Source organism: Glycine max, chromosome 7, assembly GCF_000004515.6.
Source record: "Glycine max cultivar Williams 82 chromosome 7, Glycine_max_v4.0, whole genome shotgun sequence".
Taxonomy (NCBI): domain Eukaryota; kingdom Viridiplantae; phylum Streptophyta; class Magnoliopsida; order Fabales; family Fabaceae; genus Glycine; species Glycine max.
The window spans coordinates 11250552-11271136 of NC_038243.2; the positions used below are offsets into that span (position 1 = coordinate 11250552).

At 33.3% G+C, this 20585-nt stretch overlaps 1 protein-coding gene across 1 annotated transcript; it reads right to left on the minus strand.

Moving 5' to 3' along the window:
• Window positions 1–759: 759 nt before the first annotated feature.
• Window positions 760–19367, minus strand: LOC100817589 (UPF0481 protein At3g47200). The gene is made up of 4 exons (XM_003530109.4): window positions 19036–19367; window positions 18827–18874; window positions 4201–4625; window positions 760–2306 (listed from the first exon to the last, which is right to left on the minus strand). Exons 3-4 carry the CDS (start codon window positions 4542–4544, stop codon window positions 980–982), a joined length of 1671 nt encoding a protein of 556 aa, XP_003530157.1. The 5' UTR covers window positions 4545–4625; window positions 18827–18874; window positions 19036–19367; the 3' UTR covers window positions 760–979.
• Between the last annotated feature and the right edge of the window lie 1218 nt (window positions 19368–20585).

The following is a 20585-nucleotide window of genomic DNA, read 5'->3' on the forward strand; positions in this document are numbered from 1 at the left end:
TGGAGTCTTCAACGATCGAGGACCAGTGTCGGAGTCAATTTCACATAGATTTTGGGTCCGTTCATCATTTTTTTTAAGGCTGTGTTTGTTTTTAAGAGAAAAATAATATTATAGAGAAATTGTATCTATTTTTTAGACTCACACCTTTTATAGTTTACTTAAAAAAAAAATCTTCTATTTTCATCTTCATTATTTTCATCCTTTAAATCAAACACACACTAAGTGTCTTGGATCGGATTGTGATTGCAGTTACAAAATTCGGTGCATTATGGCTTTCACTGTGACGTGTTTGCAAATTGAGAGTTAATGAATTTGACTCCATTGACCATAGTGACATTGTTTTATCGGCTCAAATGATTTGTAGGAATTAACTCCTTTTTATATGTTTTCCCTTTAGTAACTTATGTTTTTTATGAAATTATATATGATTTGGTCATGCATGTAGTTTGATCTTATTTAGTTCTAATGTACTGTCACACTTTATTCTGTTGGTTTGTGTATTAGATGCTAGTGTGATACAAGTAGTTAGGGGTTGAACTGAAATGGTTAGAGTAAAATGATGCTTGGGATATTTTGTGACTGTATCGTCCTGAAACAGTTTCTACCTTTTTGTTCTGAACATTGCTTCCTCACTTCATGAAATTTGAACAAACTGGATCCATTTCAAAGCAGGGGAAGCTTTCTCCCCTCTAATCAATTCATGACAAAAATTAGATGATCTTATTCAGAATCCAGCCTACTGAAGTAACCTGATATCAGAATCGATTCAGAAATGCGGTTTCTCATTTTAACACCTTTCCAATAATTCAGGATGTACTAGTACCCTCACCACACTTATGTGCAACTATTATTAATCCATGTCTTCCACAATAAACTAGCCAGTTCTAGTACAAGTAAATGGGAAATAAAAGAGATACATTGCAATCATTGACAATGATGTAATACAGAAAAAGGTAATTCAATCAATATAATTCTCAATTTAGCTAAAGATTATATCAGTAACGCGGTAAAAATTGAAGACGGTGAATACTAGGATAGCAATCCCAACTATAGTAGAACTGCTTCTCCAAGGGTCACGGAAATAAACCCACCTCAATGTGCCCATTGCCCATTTCCAATTGTTGTTGTAGTGTCCATTAACATCTTCCATAATTTGGTGGTAGCATGTTGAATTTATCACCACATTTTTGCAAAGACCGTTGACCAGATTCGCCAATTCCTGATCACTTCCCAGTCCATGGACAATAGCTTCTTTCTCAACAAGAAACTCTGCATCATCTTTGGTGTGAATAAGAGAGTCAATTAGAGAAACATAGTTGCAAATGTAAGGCTCCTCAGGATAGTGACACTGCTCAAAGGCTATTAGGTTCCTAAGAACACATTCTGTTGTGTGGTCTACTCTCAACTCGGGGATTTGAAACCGTGCTTTGAACAACTTGCAGCATGGCAAGCAACCAAAGCAAGGAAACCAGCTGAAGAATCGCTTCTTCTCAAACTTCACATCTAGTAAGCATCTGTCATGAACCTTCTCAAAGCTTATCCCGGCCTCATTCAACTTAGTTGCAGTCCTTAGCACACACTCCTGCTGAGAATATTTCATTTGACTTCTCAGTTTCTTAGGAAGATAGACATTTCTAGTTAGATCAGTGAAATGTAGTGATTTTTCCCACTTTCTCAGCTCAAACTTGTTTTCTGAAGAATGCTGATGAGGGTAATAAAATCTGAAGTACTCATGTGCAAGATGAATAAACTTTTTATGTTTTTTCACATTTTTTGGAACAACTCTATCATATAGTTTTTCCAACATTACAATTGGAAGCTGATTCTCGAGCAGCATCAAGTCGCGTTGGATACTTTTGCTGACACATCTTTGAGTCACTAGATAGTCTTTCTTATGTTCCAATCTTTTCTCTTCTCTCAAAAACAGCTCCATGATGAACACTGCATCCAACAGCATCATCTCCACAAATTCCTCCTTGCTGATATCAGAAAATTTCTTTTGGTAACAAGCGCGTATGTTTTGCTCGTGTTGTTCTAGGAAGCCTATGTAATTCTCTAAATCAAGCTTGTTCTCTAGGCGATTCCAAAAGAAACGAAAATATTTACGTTTCTGCTCTTGCATTTCATTTAGTCCTTTTTTGTTATGGTGGATAGGGCCAATTGAGATCAATAGAGGAGTATAGGCCTCCTCTTGCACATTCAAAAGACTAGTAGGTACCTTGTAGATACAACATTCAAACCCCAACTCAGGTTCAATCTCTTCTGGGATGTCAATTATCCGGTCGATAAGATCTCTTTTTCTGTTCCTGTTGAGCAAGCATATCAACCATCACACAAATGAATCACTTGTGATTGATACAAACCAAGAGCAAAAAAAAAATAAAATAAAAATTCATGTTTTCATCTTCTAAAAGTACGTTTCATTTTTGAATTTTCATGATTTAGATAATATATTTGTTGTGACTTCTTATTTTTTGTTTTTAGAACACAACACTACCTCCTTGCTTGTGCTTCTTTCACAAGAAATATCACAAAATCATCTAGAGACTCCCTGGCGATGAAGAGAAAGGTCCACATTAAGCTTTGTGGTTCACAATTATTGTTTCTACTGTTTACTCTTTCTACACATAAAAATTATCAAACTATTTTTTTTTAAACATGTTATACTAATTAATTTGTTAGAATATTAGGTTTGTTATGAGAGGGAGGGAAGGAACTCATGACCTTTTTTCTTTTTCTTTCTCTCTTAATCATGTTATTGATAGAGAGTATTCATCATCTATTTTATTAATGATTAATCTCCATTAGAAATCTAACTATCTGAATTTTCTTTTTCAATCATATTTTTTTCATCCACAAAATTCAAAATCAAAATTTTACTTAATGGACCGAGTCTAATATCACTCGAGCCAACTACTTATTAATTTTAAACTTATGTTTAACTAAACTAGCAAATTGCAATGTTGTTCAAAATTCCTACAAATTAGCTATCATTATGGAAAAATGGCTCATTAAAAATAAAACAGTTTTAAATATTCTTGTAAAGTAAATATGAAAATTCATGCTCTCAAGTTAATAGCTTTACCGGAAGTTTGTAAAGTTGATTTGATAGTTGAAAAGAATAATTAAAGGATTGAAGGGGAGGGAGCGGTAACAGATCATAACTTCGAAACATTAATCATAATATCTTGCATTATTTTCAAAACTAAAACAACATGGTTAATTCAGTTAGTTTAACTGCAAGTTAATTATATTTTCATTTAATATTTATATCATTTGTTCGTCCATACACGAGATTTTATCTAGTTTCTTCCAAGACAAGACAAGTAGCAAGCATCAAGAAGAAGAGAACAAGGTTAATAAGTGACCACTTTTTTACCGTTTAACGATATGATTACTATAAAATAAAATAATTTAATTAATTAATTTGTAAAGTTGTTTTTCAACTGATATGTCTATTTATCAATACAATTATTCTAATTCTGATTACGTATTAAAATGTTATATATTACTTGATTGTGTTTTATTATTACCATTTAAACTCAAACTTACAATAATTATATAGTTGATATATGTTATTGGTGTCGTAATTTTAAACTTTTAATTTAGTATCTGTTTGCTTTGGAGATTTTCGTGTTTTAGTTTTACATTCTAGAAGAAAAAATAGTCTCAAAATTTGAAAAAAAAGAAGAAAAAATTTAGTCGTAATTTTATAATTATTTTTATGATTTAAATACTTTTTAGTCTATAATGATTTTTAAGGTTTAAATTCCTTTTTAGTTGCAGGAAAAAAAACTTTTTAATCCTTGTAATTTAATTAGAGTTTTTTCTTGTTTTTGTGTTTGCAATTTGTTATTTCTTTTTTTGATTTTCATCTTTGCAATTTGACGTTCTTTTTTTTATATCTTTATAATTTTTTTAGTTCTTAAAAATTATATTTATTTTATTTTTTCCTTTAACCAGATAACACTTTTTTAAGTATTTAAAGTTTTATTTAAATTACTTTAAAAACGAAAAATAAAACAAATATAATTTGTATGAACTGAAATAATTTTTTTCAATGACAAAAAACAAAAAATAGGGTTAAATTTCAAAAGGACCGAACAAATATTTAACAATTATAGTTTTAATTGGAAAACAACGCTGAGAACACCTATAGAACTGCATTTAAATTTTATAAATAAAAAAAACATTTTCTACCTTTTATTTTGTGAAGCAATTACCATACTGGAGTCAAATTCTTGTCTCATGGTATGAAGACCTTGCAACACTTCATCTTCTAGCCTTATATTTCGAAGATAATATTGGTTAATTTTTGTATCTCCATCTTTTACTTCCACCAACTCCTCCTCCATCATCTTCTTAGCCTCAAAAACATTATTCCCAAACTTGATTTGGTCTTTAACACTACTCTCACCTCCTCCTTGGTGGTGGGGTTCAATTCTTCCATTGACAGAAATAGGAAGGGTTTGATTTGAAATATTGTTTTCTTCCGGCACTGTTAGCGATGCATCTTCAACATATGATGGATTGTCAAACTCCATTGTGGCCTATGCTTAGTTTTGCTTTTGTTTCTTATGTCTTCACCAATCACTCCAACTTTCAAATAGCTTGTTGATTCTCTCCTTTAAATGAAAATTTGAAAATCACATAAATAAACATATTTTTTTAGTATATATTTAATTGACGGTATAAAACTTTTTTATATTGACTGTATAACACCCTAAAAGCCTACAAAGACCACAAGCTCATCAAATGAGTTTGGTTGTCGAAGTCAATTTGTAATTAAAAAAAAAACCTCAATCTTTAAAATAGAAATGAATTCATTTTCAAAACAAAATAAAATTTGTATGTCAAGTTGTTTTACCTATGAATGGATAAAAATAATGCAAGTGAGATCCCATACTTCATAAACAATTTTATGACCAATTAATATGAATATTAAATATGAAAGTTAAAAGCTCAATTTTTTTTTAAAAACAACAACTAACAGCACAAACTTTGAACGGGGAAGACACTTTCCATATATAAAGTGCTATCATATCAATCATAAATTTAACAATGTGTCTCTCAAAATTCGAATACAACTACTCTAACTTTGCTAGAGATATGACCTAATGGCAAGGGCTTCACTCGTGTAAAGCGGATCTTTTGTTGCACCACTCTAATATGGTCAACAAGGTCTGGAAGGCCCTTAGATATCCTGGTGATCTATTGTGTAATGTATACTACTTGTCGACACCATCCATTCCTAGTGTATATATATCTTACATATGAAGATGGTGAAAGAAAGGCATTAGAGAAGGGTGAGAATAGAATGTTGTGGATAAAAGACAACAATTATATACACATACATATAACCATATGATCTCCACATCCAACACAATCGTCATTAATGTATTAGTATCAGTCTCAACCACAACAATAACACACACAAGCCTATTACAAATACTCTATGGTTGATACTTAAGTTTTTCTTAATGCACCCCTCATGTCTAATACTTTTAGGCTTGATATATGAATAATATGGTGGATGATCATTATTAATGGATTTATGATAAACTTGAATATTATCTTAAAATTTGAATTTGAACTTAACTTAATTTCAAAAGTTATTTATAGGATGAATGTTATCTTTTATTTATATATTATATTTTGACACTATTTTTAGCCTATGTAGGACTTGAGAGTTTTTTTTTAATATACCTCTTCATGTCCAACAGTTATGGGTTTAGTGTGTGTATAATAGGATGGATCTTCCTTTTAAATTAAATGATCCTACAAAACTAATCTCAGAATGTTGGAGTAATCAATTGGGATAGTCAGGCAAGATTCCTTGACCTTTGGTTAGCTACACTGATTCACTTAAGGCATTCTCATACCTGACTTGGTATCCCTAAGACCACATGAGGACCAGAAATTCTTCATTCCCCGTGTGCAGCAACACGTAGCTCATCCATCCTCATTCAGAATAAACATAGTCAATGATTATCCCTAAGTGAAAATAACGACCATATTTGTCTATTGGAATTACCTTCACATTTCCTCTTATTAACAACCCTCAAGGCATCGTATTATACGGGTATGATGTACGTATGTATATATGTATGTTGGCAATACTTCCTCATCTTTTAAGTTCATCAGAGGTCTGGCAACGTTTTAGTTAGATCCTAATATCTCAGTAATATTCAATCATCCCACTTAGGTCAAGTAGAGTGAGGAAGACGAATGGCAGAAGATATATTCTAAGATATACCTTACTATCCTCAATGTGTAATGAGTTCCATACCACATTCCATAAATCAAATGTCGTATCTTTCGCCCCGTCACTCCCAAGCGCCACATAATTCACAAACAATAGCAAGTAAGGCTAGGGTCTACCAATTGTTAAGACATTGTTTATCTTCTTTCTTTCCTATATGACTTAGCATTCTTAATCTATAGCCTAATCTCCAATACAAGGGGCCCAAATCTTTTACAATATGTGTTTTGAAAGAAAAACTATTTAGAGTAACTTGAAGATAGGTAATTCAACCTTTTAAGGACTTAGGAAGAATATTCAAATATAGGATAAATGAAGTTAATGAAATTATGGAAATATTCAGGCTTTCCTTAGTTATCTTACTGCTGTATTCCACTTTATAAAGTATAACATCAAGAGAAATCTTTGGGCTTAGGATTTAAGTTAGAAAATAAGTATATTTATACTTGAATTTACTTGATGAAATGGTAGTAATTTAAAAAGGCCAACTGTCCATGCTTCAATAAGACCAACTCACTTAGATCAAGGGCTTACTAGTTGACGATCCCTAGATTACCCAACTGCGTGAACTGAAATACCAATTAGAAGTAAGCCTATGTTGTGCGTGAGTCATCAGCCTACCAGCAGCAGGGTCAACCGACATTATCATCTCATTACTCCAAAATGTCTATACTATTGAGGACTACTTTAGACCGTTAGGACATGCCAATAGCATTAGACAACACATTGCGTCTTTTGACATATAAAAGACACAAAACAACACATCTATACTCGGTACAGAGCCAACAAGATTGTGCACACACAAGTGAGTGTCCTACAAGAGCCAATACCAAGAGGGCACATTGTAATAATTTTGTTAAAATTGGTCTTTTGAATCATAATGTTGGGTTTCAAATTAAACCAGCAACCTAACTTATTAGAATTTGCGTGAGCCATTGGACCATTTAAGGTTCTTTGATATTTATTCGTTTTTCATATCTTATATGCTTATGTGTTTCTATTTACTTTTACAATTTGTGCAGTTTTGATTTATTTTATGCATGAATATATTCTGGAAAAGTTTACTCTATGCATATATATATGTTCATGAAACAATTAAAGATAAACATAAGTTTGATTATATAATCAAAACAGTAGAAAATAATATTTTTCTAGGACAAGACATAGGGGAAGAGTTTCATTTGCTTTCAAAAAATTCAATTTATGAACATAGCCGTAAATACAAATATTTACACATCGATTGTGTTCAAGTAGCCATCAAGCCCCTAATTGATATGGGCATAGATGCAACAATTTTAATGTGCTTAAGAGATATTAGGCATAACAAATTTGAAGATTCCTTAATTGGAACGGTAGAAACAAGCTTAGGACAAGGTTCGATATATTTTAATTGTTATCCAAACAAAACGGTAAGTCTAATGGATAGAAACATTCTTGACTCTCTGTTTTTAAACTTCCACTTTCATGGCCTTGACATGAAAGAATGATCAATTCCAACAACCTTAATTTATAGGATCCAGTGTAAGGTCATGAACACTTATGCGTCTAGGGTCCTGTTAAAACCTCAAAGAGGAGAGACAACTTTGTTCATCACTGATATGACAAAGGCTAATGTTTCCCTCCTAAGAACAATAAAGTGGGATGAGATAACTCTTCTCGAAAAATGGGTTATGGATAAGGCCACTCCATCTGTTCCTCGACCCGCTCCAACCATTGAACAAATTAAACAAGATAACTCGGGAAAAGTAGAGATAACTTTCAATCGAAGAAATTCATTCTCATCAAGAATCGAAGCCTCTAGGTCTGAATATGAGTCAGCCAGAAGGTCTTTTTCGGTTAGAACCTGCTCAATCCCAGTAGGATTAACCAGATCTGAGTCATACAACCAGTTTCCTACTGTAAATCTCCAAGGATTAGATACCACATCTAGTATACCTAGAACAACTTACAACCAAGAACAGAAGGACGGCCAAAAGTCGATCCAATCCCCAACTTACTCTTCTATGGAACCTTATGATATTATCTGACAACTTTAGCATTGATAAGAAAACCTTAGGAAAGACTTTTATTCTCCAGAGAATAAACCTCAAAGGAGATGGTTTTTCCAACATTACAAGGGCACAAACAGAAAATAGATCCAAGATAAGTCCTACGAATTTGTCGAAAGAGTCAAAATTAATGTCCTTTTCTTTGATTGGTTTCATGCTTATACCATCAGAAAGGATATAGATTACCCTTGGAAACAAGACATCATAGGTGATCCAACAACAAATGTCTTAACAAACTGGCAAATGAAAGACAGTGAGTTAATTCAATCGAAATTACCTCCTACAACACAATATCAACTATCGAATGTTAAAGACAGTAACAATAAACCTGTCATGGCCGTTCCATTCGAAACAAAAGATGTTAACGAGGAAGTAACCTCTAAAGACATTAAGAGCCTGATGGAACAAGCAAATTATACCAACAAATATTTACAAGTTTTAGGAGAAACCATTAAAACTAAGGTAGTTCCTAAACAAAAAACAGTTAAGGAAGCTTCACCGAATATTCCCATTGAGAAACCATTGTTCAAACCTTTCAAAATTAGCGATAAAGCTAAACGAAAAATTAGGGAACTTAGAAGAAATAAATCCTTAATTGAAGGAGTAGGAGATAACCATAGTGAATTACTAATCAAAATTGGTAGTTTACTTAAGGTCATTCCAAAAACTCCCCAAACTTCGGAAAACACATCAAAAATGGTAACAAGAAGTACCTCCAAATTAATTAATGCCATTAATGAAGATAGTGACCAAAACTCAGAAAATACATCTGAGATAGGATCAGTATCAAGAAAAGATATAAATCCAATTAATTCTAGACACTGGAAAACACCCTCTAAATTATATTATCAGCGTCCAACTGCCCCAGACCTTCTACTAGAAGAAAGAGGTGAAAACAATTTCAAGAGTTTTAGTGCAAATAACATCTATGAGTGGAATATAGATGGACAAATGACGTGTAACATCATGAATACACTCCAACATATGACCATGGTAGCTACAACCTACCAAACCTCCCATGAATGTTCGGAAGAAACCATTAGAGATATTTTGGTGGCAGGATTTTCCGGACAATTAAAAGGTTGGTGGGATAATTATCTCATGAACGAAGAAAATTTCAAAATTTATAGCACAGTTAAGACAGATCTCAATGGAAAAGTCATTACTAATGACGAAGATAAAGAGATTCCTGACGCTGTTAATACATTAATTTTTATAATAGCTCAACACTTCTTTGGAGACCCATCTCTGTGGAAAGATAGGTCTGCAAAATTACTATAAAACCTTAAGTGTAGAACCTTAGCAGACTTCAAGTGGTATAGAGATACTTTCCTAACTAGGGTTTACACTAGAGAAGATAGTCAACAACCTTTTTGGAAAGAAAAATTTCTAGCCAGTCTTCCAAGATCATTAGGAGACAAGGTTAGAGATAAAATCCGTAGTCAATCTGCTAATGGAGACATTCCATATGAAAGCTTAAGCTACGGTCAATTAATTTCTTATGTCCAAAAGGTAGCCTTAAAAATTTGTCAAGATGATAAGATTCAACGACAATTAGCCAAAGAAAAGGCCCAAACAAAGAAAGACTTAGGTTCTTTCTGCGAACAATTTGGTCTACCGGCCTGTCCAAAACAAAAGAAAAAACAAACCTCTAGGAAAGAAATCAATGAAAGCAAACTAGTCAATAAAAAGTGATTTCCTAGGAGGAGATACTCACACAAACCCTCAACTAGTAATGGAATGGAAAATCCTAGGCAAAAGATAAAATAAAAAATAACATGTTACAATTATGGAAAACAAGGCCACATTAGTAAATATTGTAGACAAAAAAAGAAGTTAAGAAACCTTAACTTAGAACCAGCTATTGAGGAGCAAATAAACAATTTGCTTATTGAAACTTCGGAGGAAGAAACAAAGACTTCATCCTCTGGGCTCTCCGATGAAAACCTAAACATAATCCAACAAGATGACCAACTATTATCAACAGATGATGACGAACAAATCAATACTCTAACAAGAGAACAAGATCTCTTATTTGAAGTAATCAATTCTATACCCGATCCCCAGGAAAAGAAAGCTTTTCTGGATATTAAAATGAATTCCCACCAAGGCCAGACCAATCCAAATGAATGAAGAACTACTTCAGTATTTTCAGAAAGAGATTAAGGATTTTCTCGATAAAGGATTAATCCAGAAAAGCAAAAGCCCATGGTCTTGTGCGGCTTTTTATGTCAATAAGAAGGTCGAACTTGAGCGGGGTACACCTCGTTTAGTTATAAATTATAAACCTTTGAATCAAGCATTGCAATGGATTAGGTATCCTATTCCAAACAAAAAAGATTTACTTAACATATTAAATTCTGCGAAAATGTTTTCAAAATTTGATATGAAATCTAGATTCTGGCAAATCTGAATCCAAGAATTAGATAGGTACAAAATAACATTTACTATACCATTCGGGCAATATGAATGGAATATAATGTCATTTGGTCTGAAGAATGCCCCTTCAGAATTCCAAAAGATTATGAATGATATTTTCAACCCTTATTCAAAGTTTGTCATTGTCTACATAGATGATGTACTAATCTTCTCACAAAATATCGATCAGCACTTCAAACACATTCAAATTTTTATCAATATTATAAAACAAAATGTTTAATGGATACTGAATTTGTATCCACTAAGATAAATTCTTGATTCTTGATTATTATACATTTTTTTGAATTGGTTAAATCCTTGTTGGACTTCTTTTGGGTAAATTTGTGGGATTGGTTCGAAATAATTCCACCATTGGAGGAACCAGTTCGGGAAATTATATGTAGTTTTATTTTTAAAATAAATCAACCATGAGTGTTTGTATTTGTTGTTTTGATGCCAAAACACGTTGGTCCAAGCATCAATATAATTCCAATAAGTGTATCCTGCTGGGTCAAATGGTGCATTAAACTTTTTGGGTTGGTTCAAGTTTGATCCGTAATGTCGAGGTTGCATTACTTTTAAGATTTGGATTGTTGAATGGGTATTTAAATTTGGATCTATGGGGTCTTTGAAATGTTTAATGGATAATGAATTTGTATCCACTAAGATAAATTTATAAAATTTTATAGTTTTATTGAGGGCTGTTGGTCTGTAATGGAATCCTGGTGGGAAGGTTTTTACAGTTGCCTTAAAGGGATTTTTGTCCCAATATTCTGGCTCCATTTGCAAAACATTAAAAAATTTATTTTTTGAGACATAGCTATTTGAGGGTTTTGGTGTTGGGTCTTGTTGAACCATTGTCTGTTTTCCTTTTAGGTTGCAGATCGTTTTGGTTTATTTAGCCTTTTGGATTTGTTTTTGGAGATCAGTCTCAGAATCATCATCTGATTCTGAGGCCATTTCTGCCCAAGTCTTTTTGGCTAACCTGGGGACCTTGGTGAGGCCTATTTCCTCAAGGGCTTGGAGGGTTTGGACTGACCAGGCATAATCTGCCACGGTTTGTTTGGAGGTGATTGGTTTTGGAGAGTCCTGAGTTGATGACTCAAGTTTGACAGAGATTAGTTGGGTTGATGACCCATCAAGTTTTAATTTTTGGGTAGATGACCCAGTCTAGGTAGGTGACCCAGAAGATGTTGATGATGCTTTTTTGATAGCTGGCTCTGGCAGAGCCAGTGCTACTTCTTTTCCAAATCTTCCTCCTCTATCAGAGGAGCTCGACGCCTAAGGCGACATCAATGTTTCTCTGTAAGAATTCACGTGTAAGGTAGTCAGGTAGAGAGTTTGAGGTACCCTTGATATATTCTATTTCAAAATCAAAAACACTTAAAATTACTTGTCATCTTGCAAAAATTTGCTTAGAGGCAAGGTTTTTAACATCTTTTTGAAGAATGTCTTTGGCTGATTTGCAATCAACCCTAATTAGAAAATTTTGATTTAGTAAATCAGATTGAAATTTGGAAATGCACAAAACAATTGCTAAAACTTCTTTTTTAACAATTGAATATTTTTCTTATGCATAATTCCAATGCTTTGATGTGTATGCAATGACATGTTCCTGGGTATGGACTCTTTGTTTGAAGATACCACCATAACCTATGTTTGATGCATCTGTTTCAACAATTTTGAATGCCTGTGGAATGGGAAGATACAAACACTTTTTGGATTGGACTTTGAATTTAATTTCTTTTATGGTTTGGGTATGAATGTCAAACCAAGGAGGCAGATTTTTCTTTAGCCTATCATGTAATGGTTTGACAATGTTATTTAAGTAGGGAACAAAATCACCTACATAATTTAGACAACCTAGAAACCTTTGTAACTGGGTTTTGTCTTTTATTTGGTCTGGGAATTTATTAGCAAATTCTATTGATCTTTCCATTGGAATAATCGTACCCTGATATATGTTATGACCAAGGAACCTTATCCGAGTTTGGAATAGATTGATTTTTGACTTGGAAACTACCAGTCCATTTTGTTTTATAATATTGATAAAAATTTGAATGTGTGCCAGAGGTTTTGGAGCTAGAGATTTTTGACTTGGAAACTGCTAGTCCATTTTTGACTTGGAAACTGCCGATGGTTTTGGAGCCAGAGGAGCACTACACAGCCTAGACCAGGTTCTGCCACACGCACCTAAACCCTCACGAGCTCTCTACCAGACCTTGTATCCCAGGGAGGGGATTTGTGCTTAATGCAGAGGGCGTGCCTTGGAAGCTTCTGAGGAAGGATTTGACTACATTGGCGCAGACCTGGAGCATCTTATCTTATTCTAACCTCGCCCCCACCTCTCACATGTCCAATTTGAACATGGATAGGGCGAGGTTAGTCTACGATCTGGTGACGAAGATGGATATGGACGTGGGTTCATTTATTTCAGGCCAGATTTCTCAGATGGCCTAGTCCAACTCTTCCAGGCTTGGATTCCTCGCTCTCATCACTGCTCTCTAGGGGAGTCATTCCTGGTTCACTGACCTTCGAGTCCCTTAGCCCTACCATTAATTTGGCTTATATTAGAATGAACTGTTGGAACCCAAATGATCCCATGATCACCTTTCCGGGGACCCGCAAGACTAGGGCTAGGGGACCTGACACTTCTGCTCCTTCCTTCTCTGCTCCTACTACTTCAGCCCCTACTCTAACACTACCAGTTCTCGTTCCAACACCCTCCGGCACCTCCGCTCAGAGCACAGAGATCTTAGTGCCGATGCTATAGAGCCTTCACCATGGCTTATGCCTGGTGATGTAGAGCATTCACGACTTGGCTCAGCATTGGCCCATTATCAGTATGGAGGATTTCATGGCCCAGGTGGCCTGGCTAGGAGTCCAGCCTTCTCCTGTGGGGGAAGGTGAGGCTCCTATAGCCCAAGAGCTGTAGCCAGAGCCAGAGGCGACACCCGAGGCCACATCAGAGGAGACTCCAGAAGTCACACCTGCTGCCACGCCCGCGGAGGACATAGATTATGCAGTAGATATGGCAACAACACAGAGCACCTGGAATCCTTGGCCCACTCCAACACAGGATACATCACTGCCAGCCTAGGATGCTCCCTCCACACCTCAGGACGACCCTACACCGACACAGGATGACTGAAGACAGGACCCTATTTATTTTTCTACTTTCTAGATTCAGTTTTAGTTTATTTACGTATTTAGCACATTTCACAATTTTTGAATAGTTTACAGTTTTTTTAAATTTTATGCAGTGGTTTGTTTTGGTTTTAAATTTCTGGTGTTTGTGATTGGTTTTGAACTTGATTGATTGCATGACTTGAGTGAATTGCAAAGTTAGATCACATGCTTTGAATAAGTATGCGGTAATTAGAAGAGAAAGAACATGAATTAGGGGCGTGAGTTAAAATGTTAGTTTGTTTGACAGGTAAATAATGAAGGTAATCATTAGCCATAACCTAGTGAGTTGTGTGAACCTTAATTGTGAGAGAACGACTAGCATCGAGCACCAATTTTTGAATGAATCTTTGAATACTGAATGAATGCATGATTTGGAAATGATGAAGGCCGTGATTGATTGAATTGGCCACTTAGCCAAATAGCTTACCCTGTTCATGAATGATGAATCCTTTGCACCCATTTTGAGCTTAAATCTGATTGATTGAGTTTAACCCTAAGCCTATCGAATTATAATCTCCATCTACCTTTCTTTAGGTTGTAGGAAAGCATTATGGTTCAAGGCAAATTTGTTCCAAATTTGGGGGAAGGTATTGGGTGATGATTTTGGTAAGACAAGCAACATCCACAGGAAATTGTATAAAGAAGCAGTAAGTAAAAACTGCTAAAAAAAAAGAGATAGAAGAAGAAAATGAAAGTTTCAAGAATAAAAATTTATGTGTGTTGTTGCTTAAGCTAAGTGCCTTATATTATTGTGGCATTTCAATATAAGCTGGGAATAAAAGGGAAAAGGTGATCTGAGGATGAATCTTCTCCTAGAACCTAAGTTTTTACATCCTAGAAAAACCATGAATTGTTTGTAGCCCAGCCTCATTACAAGCCAAGAAAGTCCTTCAGATTCAATTTGTGTATTTGTGATTGTATGACATGAGATGAAATGCAAAAGTTGAGACTTGTGCTGGTTGTTGATTGAAGAATTACCTTAAACACTTGTGTTTATGAGAGAAATAGTGACCGTGAGAATTAGGCTTGATGAACCTTCCTTAATACTTGTCTTGCTTGCTAGCTTATTTCACTTGTGCTGCTTGATGATCATGTTCATATATTTGAAATTTTGCATATCTTTATGAAGAGTTGTTGGTTGAAGTATTGCTTGCCACTTATGTTCATGTGATTGAATGTTTTGCAACAAACACATTTTTGGTTAACCACTGTGATTTCTGTCACTTGAGGACAAGTAAATTTTTATTTTTTTGCTTGAGGACAAGCAAAACTATAAATTTGGAGGAGTTTGTTAGTCATTATTCATGACTAAGTTTTGTATTGAATATTTGCACAAAAATAGCGCTTTACCTCCAATTTATGGTTCTTTTTGTAGGAATTGTATATAGTTTCATGTTTTGTGTGATTTTATATAGTAGATACTCTTATTTTGTGAACTAATGTTGAAACCACTTCAGTTTCAGGCCCAAAAAAGAAGAGGAGGTTCAAGTAGCTGATGTCTCGCTAAGCGAGGCAGATACGCTTAGCGAGTGACATCCACTAAGTGAGGAATACAAGTCGCTTAGCGTGTTGGGAAACCCTAGAAGAAGATCAGTCATAGATGTGCTCGCCCAACGCGCCGCAAGCTCGCCCAGTGAGTAGGTTGTCTCTTCTCGCACTCAGCACGCCCAGCTCACTAAGCCAAAAGTCACTTACTCTCGCTTAGCGAGCTTGGCTCGCTAAGCGAGCCTTCAGAAGCTGAAACGTCCAAGTAGCCTTTTAAAATACTGAAGTTGGTGGAAACTAAAAGAGGAGTAAAAAAACAGAGCCAAGGGAGAAGCTGAAGCAACATAATTCAAGTCATCAAGAGAGCTTAGGTTAGAGGAGTGAGATTAGGGTTTTAGAGGTTGAAAGAGACATCCTCAACCTTTCTTTGCCATTTTCTTTCACTTAAACTCTGTTCTTCCTTGTATTGTAAGCTTATTTCTTGTAATGGAAGGCTAAACCTCTTGGTTGGGAAGTTCTGCTGAACCCTTGATGTAATATTCTTTCATTATCTATTTAATGTTGTTTTTATGTGTTCATTGCTTCTATCCATGCTTATTTTTGTTGGGGAGATTCGAGGGGTACACCTGTGGACCACGAGCCACCACATAAGGAGACTTGACACCACACTCTAACCCAAAACCTTAAGGCTCAGGTTTATGGATCTTCTCCTCACTTATATGGTGCTCAACCTTTCCACTTCTACCTGATGTGGGACTTCACCTCACACTTGTACTCTAACAATTTTTACATGCTTATGGCTTGATCACCCATTTGTATGTATAGTTAGGATTTTTAACATTGGAAAGTGCTTTAAAGCCTTAGAAATTGGTAGAGCAAGCTAGAAAACTGTATGTCTAGGAATGAAGTGCAGTGATTTAGTCCATATTATGTTGTAGACTTAATGCAACTCTTTTAGGCTGAGTTTGTTGAGGGATCAAAGACGAGGTTAAAGAGAGTTAGGCTTATTCACTAGAGGGATCTTGGTTTGAGTAATTTCTCAGCATAAGAGTACTAGAATAGCATTAGATAGAGAAAAATCCATAACAACATCAAGGAAAATTCAGTAGAATGACCCAACGCTTTTTACTTGACTGTTTTTACTTCTCAAACTTTAGATATTTAGTTTATACTTAACTAGATTTTAGCATAAAAATTCCATTTGATATTTCTCTCACTTTTAGTCGTATACAAATGTTTGCACACTGAATGTACAGTTTTTGAGTGAAACAAATTCTCTGTGGACTTGACACTCGGTCTTACCATTTTAATATACTACTTGTGTGAATCGATACACTTGCTGAAAAAGGGTAACACTTAGCCATTAGAGAAATAGGAAAAATCAAGAAAGTGGTTATTGAGCATATAAGCACTGAGTTGATGATCATTGATCATTTGACTAAGGGCATGCCGCCGTTTAAATTCAAGGATCATATAGAGAGAATGAGACTCGATTTCACTTTATGATTGTATACATATAGGTTAGAGTTGAAACTTTTATATTATGATATTTTCTCATATTCAGATGCACATTGATTTATTTGAGAAAATTTATGTTTTGGACCAAGAATAAACATTGAGTTTATTCATTAAGTTTTATTATTATCATCTTGAGTATACTACTTGAGAAATTGAGCATGTTGTAATACATGGATGATATTACTTGTTATACCAAGAATAAACATTGATTTGTATGTTCATTTCTTAAGAAGATTGAGCATTGACTTATTTTAGTAAATGAGTCAAAATATTTGGACCAAGTGGAATAATGTAATAATTTTGTTAAAATTGGTCTGTATGTTTTTGAAGGTCAAGTGATCTATCAGTTTTAGAGTTGAAAAACCAAATATTGAATATCTATTAATGGGTGGTAATGACTACTAATTAATGATAATGACTACTAAATGCATTCTTGATGGTAGAATGCCTATATATAACACACGTGTTTGGTCCCTGAGCTCACATATTTCCTTTTTGTCTAATACACCATCTATAAAGAGAGTGAGAGCTTGGAAGAACCAAAATAAAGTAACTCTTTCATGACAATAATTAAAGGTATATTTTGATTTTGTTTTTCCTCATTTGTTAATGACCTATATTTTGTTTTGTAATTTATAACATCACATGTTTGATATTTTAGTCTTACACACGTATATCATTGTCGGAGGACATTACGTATAAATAGAGGAGAGTTACACATAACTCTTTTCAAGTTCATGATTAAACAGAACTAGAAGGAGGTGCTAATAAAAGTATGAGGTAAGAGCACTACATCCTTTCTTTCTCTCTCTCTATGTTTTCCAATATCAACAATTTCATTTAAAAAAAATACTAAATACATGAATGTTACAGAATGTACATTTGTATGCGTAAGTATACTTTTATAACAAAACTAGAACTCTTAGGTTTATATATTGAATAGTAAACTAGATAATATCTATATTTTGTTATCTAGACGACAAAAAGCAATTATATTTCCTTTATAACAGCATGGCAATGATAATTAAATAAAGTTAAGGACAAGGGATAAAAGAAATACTTGTACATACTTAGCACCAAAATTATAGTTTTTCATATTAGTGTAATACGTTAAAACAAATTCAATTCTATGCTTAAACGATTTTTGTTTTACATAAAATTTGGTATAAATGAACATTTTTTTTAGAAGAGGTATAAAAACGAACATTGAGACATATAGAATCAAATTTCCATTTTTGAGAATTTTAATGAAGTCAACGCACAACATAAAATAATTAAAATTTGAAAATTATGCCAAACTCGGGATAATTTTAACATAGCAACTTAAAATTTTTGTATAAAATTCAAATTTGGGTCCTTTGAGTTAAAACTTCACAATTATCATCCCGATATATATAACTCGAATCCGAAATTTTCCTAAGACCAAATACCATCCACAATTGGACCAATTCATGCTCGACAAACAGCTCATAGTGAAACCGACGAAATTGAAACCTAATTAATTCAACTCTCAATAATTTCCTGTAATAACTTTTCAGAATCAATAATTCAACATGTTTGTAATATAAGAAATTCATTAACTCACATTAGCATCCAAAAGCCTTTCCAAACAAACTAGGTAGATATATCAAGGCCTAATATATTAGTAACTTAGAATTTGACAGGTTGGAGTTGAAAATTCATTATAAATCACACGTAATTAAGTGATAAAATCACAAAATTTAATATGCATTAACTAAACATATAGGCCAACATATGCACAAAACTTTAGCATCAAATACCATCTGCACGATTCACAATTAATTTCGCAAGTGGGTTGTTCATCACACAAAATACATAAGCTCTCATCTAATTAATTACTTAAACATCAATCAGTTTATAAAATCATATTCTCCCCGGCCCTTACCTTAATTAGAGAAAAGAACGTCATGGAAAGATGAAAGGAGGATGGTTCCTGCAGCAGAGTAGATAGAAGTTCTAAGAGTTTCGAAATTCACTCTTTAAAAATATATAAAAAAAAAACATGAGAAAAATAAAACAATGCCGTCTAGCTAGAGTCCAATGCAGACTAAGAGGAGCAGAAATAGATAATGAAAAAGAGAAAAAATTACTTACACACAAAAAGTTACATGAATGCTAAAGTAGAGTCGATTCGATAAATGGAAACCGTCAGTGTGAAGCTAACGATGAGGGCAACTTGATTCCACTCTCACATGTGGAATTTTCGCTGTTTTAGTGGAAGAATGAGGTTTGACCGAGAGAGGAGAAAAAGAAACTGTCCAGGGAAGAAGCAAATGGAAATTTCAAGTTTCAGAGAGAGGAATGATTACGGCACAAAAGAAAGATACGCGGCTGGATATCCTGTACACCGTTGGTATCATCCTGATCGTTTAGACTTCGACAGGAATTGAATAGCCGTTTGGATCGGTTGGGAGTGTGTGTATAGGTATTAGTCGAACTTTTTAAAACTTTTTAATGTGTATCAAATTATACTTTGTATAAATATTTGTCATCATGTTTTTTTTTTAAATTGTCACAATATATATATATATATATATATATATATATATATATATATATATATATATATAATTTTATTGTTATAACTTTTGAAAATTATTGTTTGAATTCTTAATATAATTAATTAGCTTAATAATTAAATAATTAAATAATTAAACAACAAACTTAATATATAATTGTATTTTTAATTTTTTTATTATATTTATATATTTTATTAAAATTTAATATATAATTTATGTAAAAATATATAATTAAATTAAAATTATAAAAAAAGTGCAGTGGGAACTTGCTAATCTTTATTTAACACCTCGTTAATGTTACAATTAGTTTTTTAATAAGTTGTAAACTTTGAATATATATTATACAAACTTCAGTTGGAACTATGGGCAAATGGTACTAATACGTTATTTATTTATTATTTTAAAATTCAAAAATAGTACTTATCTACTATTTCCTTATTTTAGAAAGAAAAAGAATAATAACACATGGAGTGTTTTTAAAAAATCATATTAAAAATTTATCCAATTTTAATGTTAACAAAAAAGAAAACATGTCTTTTAATATATATACATCAACCATATATATAAATAAGAAAAACGAAGAAAATATCGTTGCACTAGTCACATACCATATGAATTGTTAAATTAAATAACACTTTAAAATTAATTCCAACCAACATTAATCTTGTTAAATAATTTTTTTAAAAAAAAACAAATTTACAAACGCTGGCCACAAATATATCGTGGGATCACAACTACAGGTCTTACAGGAGTGTTGTCTCTATTGAACAGATTTGATTTATTTTTTATTTACAGCTTAAAAAAAGAAATGTCAAATGAGAAAAAAATTGATGTAATCATGTCAAGTCATGAGCTTTCTTTTATAAAAGCTACTCCAATAGGCCAAGCCATGATTAGAACCCGACACTGACCTTTTAACCCAAACTTTTCCTACATTTTTTATAAAAGTGAAATTGCACTAACGAGAACTTGTATTCTTACAAGAAACATGTACAATAATTTCAAGACAAATAAGATAAAATGAAAAATTATATAAATAAATAAAATAATAGAAAGAAATAAAAAAAACTGATACGTAAGTTATGATATAACTTTATGAATTTAATTATTATTAAATTTTATTTA